Here is a 3652-nt window from a genome sequence, read left to right as displayed (position 1 = left end):
AAAAAAAATCTTTTAATTTTATTTCTAAATTAAATTAAAGAAGAACTTATTACCATATTTCTAAATTAAATTAAAGAAAATCTTAGCATAATATTTTTAATGTTTCTCATCTTTTCTTGAAAACTCATAGTCTTCTGCAATGGAGCCAATAGTCCTATGGCTGGCTGGTCTACACATCCCAGAAACCTATTTAGCAGCCCTGGTGCAAATGGCTTGTCGCAGAAACAGCTGGTCTCTCGATCGTTCTCTCACATATACAGCGGTATCGAGATTCACTATGCCCGAGAAAGTGGAAGAAAGACCTGACCAGGTAACCGACAATTAGTCATCTACCAATGTTGTGCGTCACAGCGTCGACGGGTAGTGTTTTCGCGACAAATAAACGCCACGATCGGTTTGCTCTAATTCCTCGAAACTCGGAGCAGATATTGGGGTAACACTGAATTTAAACACTTAAGGATCGTCGTTGCGTAGAAACAGAACTTTATTTGACAGAGGTTTAACGTTATGTGACGTGCGCGTGGTAAAACAGAGAATGAATGCGGAAATGGAGAAAATAGGGCTATTTAAGGGTTTAGGGAAGATGGACTTTGGATTATGACTATGTAGGAGAGCTGAAAGGAGAACTGGAAGGTGAAGAATCCAGTATGAGTAATGGTGAAAGTGGGTGACTCGTTGTAAAAGGCAGATAAAACTAAGGCTAGAAGGAAAATATTTGAGGGTGTAACTTACTGTTACCGACTGCAGTTGTTTCACGAGAGCTATTTGGTATTTGCGTTGTGTGCCTTACGAAGGCCGATTTGTGTCTGCTCGTTGTCGAGGAAAACTAGACTCAAATCTTATTGATTGGATGTTCGGAGAAGGGTCGTTGCAACTAATTTCAGATTCGACGGTGTGGGAGTGTCTTTTCCTTTTGGAAAGGGTAAAAAGGAGTGGAAGATGAAACATTCTAAGAATATTTTTCCGTTTGTACTTTTTATGGCGCATCAGGCAAACAGCAGAGTTTATATTTATGAACAATGAAGTCGCGAGGGTAAGATGCGCAGATGTTTACTCTTTGAGTTTAGGTAACAAATTTGGTGGTGAAGGTGAAGGTTTCGAGTACTTCTACTTTAGGGCCTAGTGTACGCAGTGTCCTGAGGTGTGGGCCTTCATGTCAGGCCACCCTGAAACTGGTCTATTGACGACGACGAATACCGGCAAAATATTCCTTTGTTTACGACGCAACAACCAACACATAATATTAATTATTCAGGGTTGTTACGTGAGTGGACTATATTTGGAAGGTGCCAGATGGGATATGGAGGAACAATGCCTGAAAAGATCACATCCAAAGATTCTTGTTGAAGAACTACCAATACTCATCATTATTCCAGTCGAGGCTCACAGACTTAGGCTACAGGTATCCAATTAAACGAATTTAATTTTCGAAAAGTTGCTCGAAGATCGATAAAAAGAAATATATATTATAGTATTAATATAGTAAAGATAGTAAATATCTTGAGTTCAGATGAGCTGAACGATACATTATTCAGATGGTTGAATTTATCATTCTACCCTCCATAAGAATATGAACAAAAAAATACATGGCCCTATTTAAAAAAATACCGATAACCTTGAAATCTCGTAAAAAAAATGACTTTGGACAAAATTTCTTCCATCATCATATGTACCCCTTGAAACAGTATAACTTTGTCCTTTGGAGTTTTTTCATACGACCAACAATAACGGAGATATTTATTTAAATGCCCATTTAAATGCCCCGCCCTGTATACGTATACATATGTATATACTATAATTAAGAAAGATATATTATTTCAATAGTAAAGTTGCGAAATTGCAAAAACAGAATTTTTCAGGAGAAAAGAAAATCGTTTTGTCACTTAATATATTAATATAATCACCTTTACACTGATTTTATCCACCAACAAAAAATAATAAACATAAATGGCATAGGTGGTGGACAAAATCAATGCAAAGATGATTTTATATCAATGGACAAAGTGATTTTCTTCACTTTTTACCATCTTGCAAACAATATGTCCCAGTCTTTTTCCAATGAAACTTTGTCCACATGTTTTATGAGTATAAGTAAGAAACAGAACGTGATATAAGCATAGGTCGTTTGAAGCATTGTTAAAAAGTAATAACAAAAATACGAAATACGTAGGGAATGGTAACGGTTGTGCGGTTACTATTATTACAAGAATGGCACTGGTAAAATTTAAAAGAGATGATCTAAAATATGGATTAGCACTTTTATTTCAGGATTTATTGTCAAACCAGTAGATGATTTTTAAGATATAAAACTTGAATATCTATCAATAACATGTTTATTACAGGATATGAAATCAAAATAAGCTGAACAAAAGTAATGTATGTTGCAAATTATATATTTACAATAAAAGGGAAAATCATCATTTTTAGAAAAATGGTCTAAATATGGGCCACTCGCAAAAAAATTGAAATGAAAAGTGAGAACTGCATATTTTCAAGTTGGAATATTTAAAAACATGTTCAAAATGTAGATAAACTTAAACTTAAATGCTTTTTAATGTTTTGGTATTTTTCTTATTACCATTCTCATAGTAATCGAATTTTAATATTGGCTAGCCCATATTAGCCGATATTATAAAGCTACCAGCTTTGTAGCCCATACATATTTAGATGATTTGGTCAAGAACGCTTAGAGCGATGGTATTCATTACTACGCGACGATATTCATTACAAAACTTAGACTAAAAAGAAGCTTACAATGTCAGCAATGTAGTACTCTTAGGTAATTAGCTCTTAGTTTAATAGATTATTGCTGAAAAAATAAAACAAACTTACCTGAAAAATGTTTTCAAATAGCGAAATAAGAGAAATGACACGTTTTGCAGCACAACACGTAAATAAAATAAATATATGTGGGTCAGTATCTCCTCCACAACACTTATTTTGTTCATAACTCGTAGTTTCATTCTATTTTCAACAGAATGAAGCACCTAACATGATTCCATACATCAACTGGCCCATATTTAAACCGTAGCCGATATTTAGACCTTCTCCTCTACATTCGACACATTCAACGACCTCAGATCGTAAACACATCTCGTATAAACAGATTATACATATGTATTATACATACATACCGCTGCTCTATTCCTAGTTTGTATCATAACCCCACATCCGTTACCATTCTCTTCGTATTTCGTATTATTATTTTATAGCTTTTTAACAAAACTTCAAACGACCTATACTTATACATAGAACTCTTGAATATCACAGCAATGCTGCTAACTAACCGTACAATTACTTATTTTGAAATATGTTGCACAAAGTTTTTGAAGTGGTTGAATTAAATTACAAATACCACCAAAATGATAAGTGTATAATCTTTTTCATAAAAACTGTTGTATAGTACATGCAATGGAGCTTAAGGCTTGCTAGTTGTGTATCATTAAATAATGAAACCTTAATCTCGAATCTACTTACAAGGGAACTTCGGTAACCCGAAATGTCCGATTTTTTTTTAACTTTGTGGGTTTGTAGGGGACCTCGAGAGAAGTATCGGGCAATTTTTTTTATCGACCCAATTTCGGTTCTTCGGGGTAATATAAAAATATATATATAAATACAATGCAAAAAATATGCTATATTGTTCATAAAG

At 34.2% G+C, this 3652-nt stretch overlaps 1 protein-coding gene across 1 annotated transcript in view; it reads left to right on the top strand.

Moving 5' to 3' along the window:
• Positions 1–1414, top strand: part of LOC108578218 (dynein heavy chain 10, axonemal-like) — a gene marked incomplete at its 5' end in the record, with an annotated part of 53625 nt that extends 52211 nt beyond the window's left edge. The window contains 2 exon segments of the mRNA XM_017941502.1: positions 131–310; positions 1256–1414. Coding sequence (XP_017796991.1) covers positions 131–310; positions 1256–1414 — 339 coding nt within the window.
• Positions 1415–3652: the final 2238 nt, after the last annotated feature.

The sequence above is a fragment of the Habropoda laboriosa genome, unplaced genomic scaffold, assembly GCF_001263275.1.
Source record: "Habropoda laboriosa isolate 0110345459 unplaced genomic scaffold, ASM126327v1 scaffold2634, whole genome shotgun sequence".
NCBI classification, from domain to species: domain Eukaryota; kingdom Metazoa; phylum Arthropoda; class Insecta; order Hymenoptera; family Apidae; genus Habropoda; species Habropoda laboriosa.
This window is presented reverse-complemented; position numbering and strand designations above follow the sequence as displayed.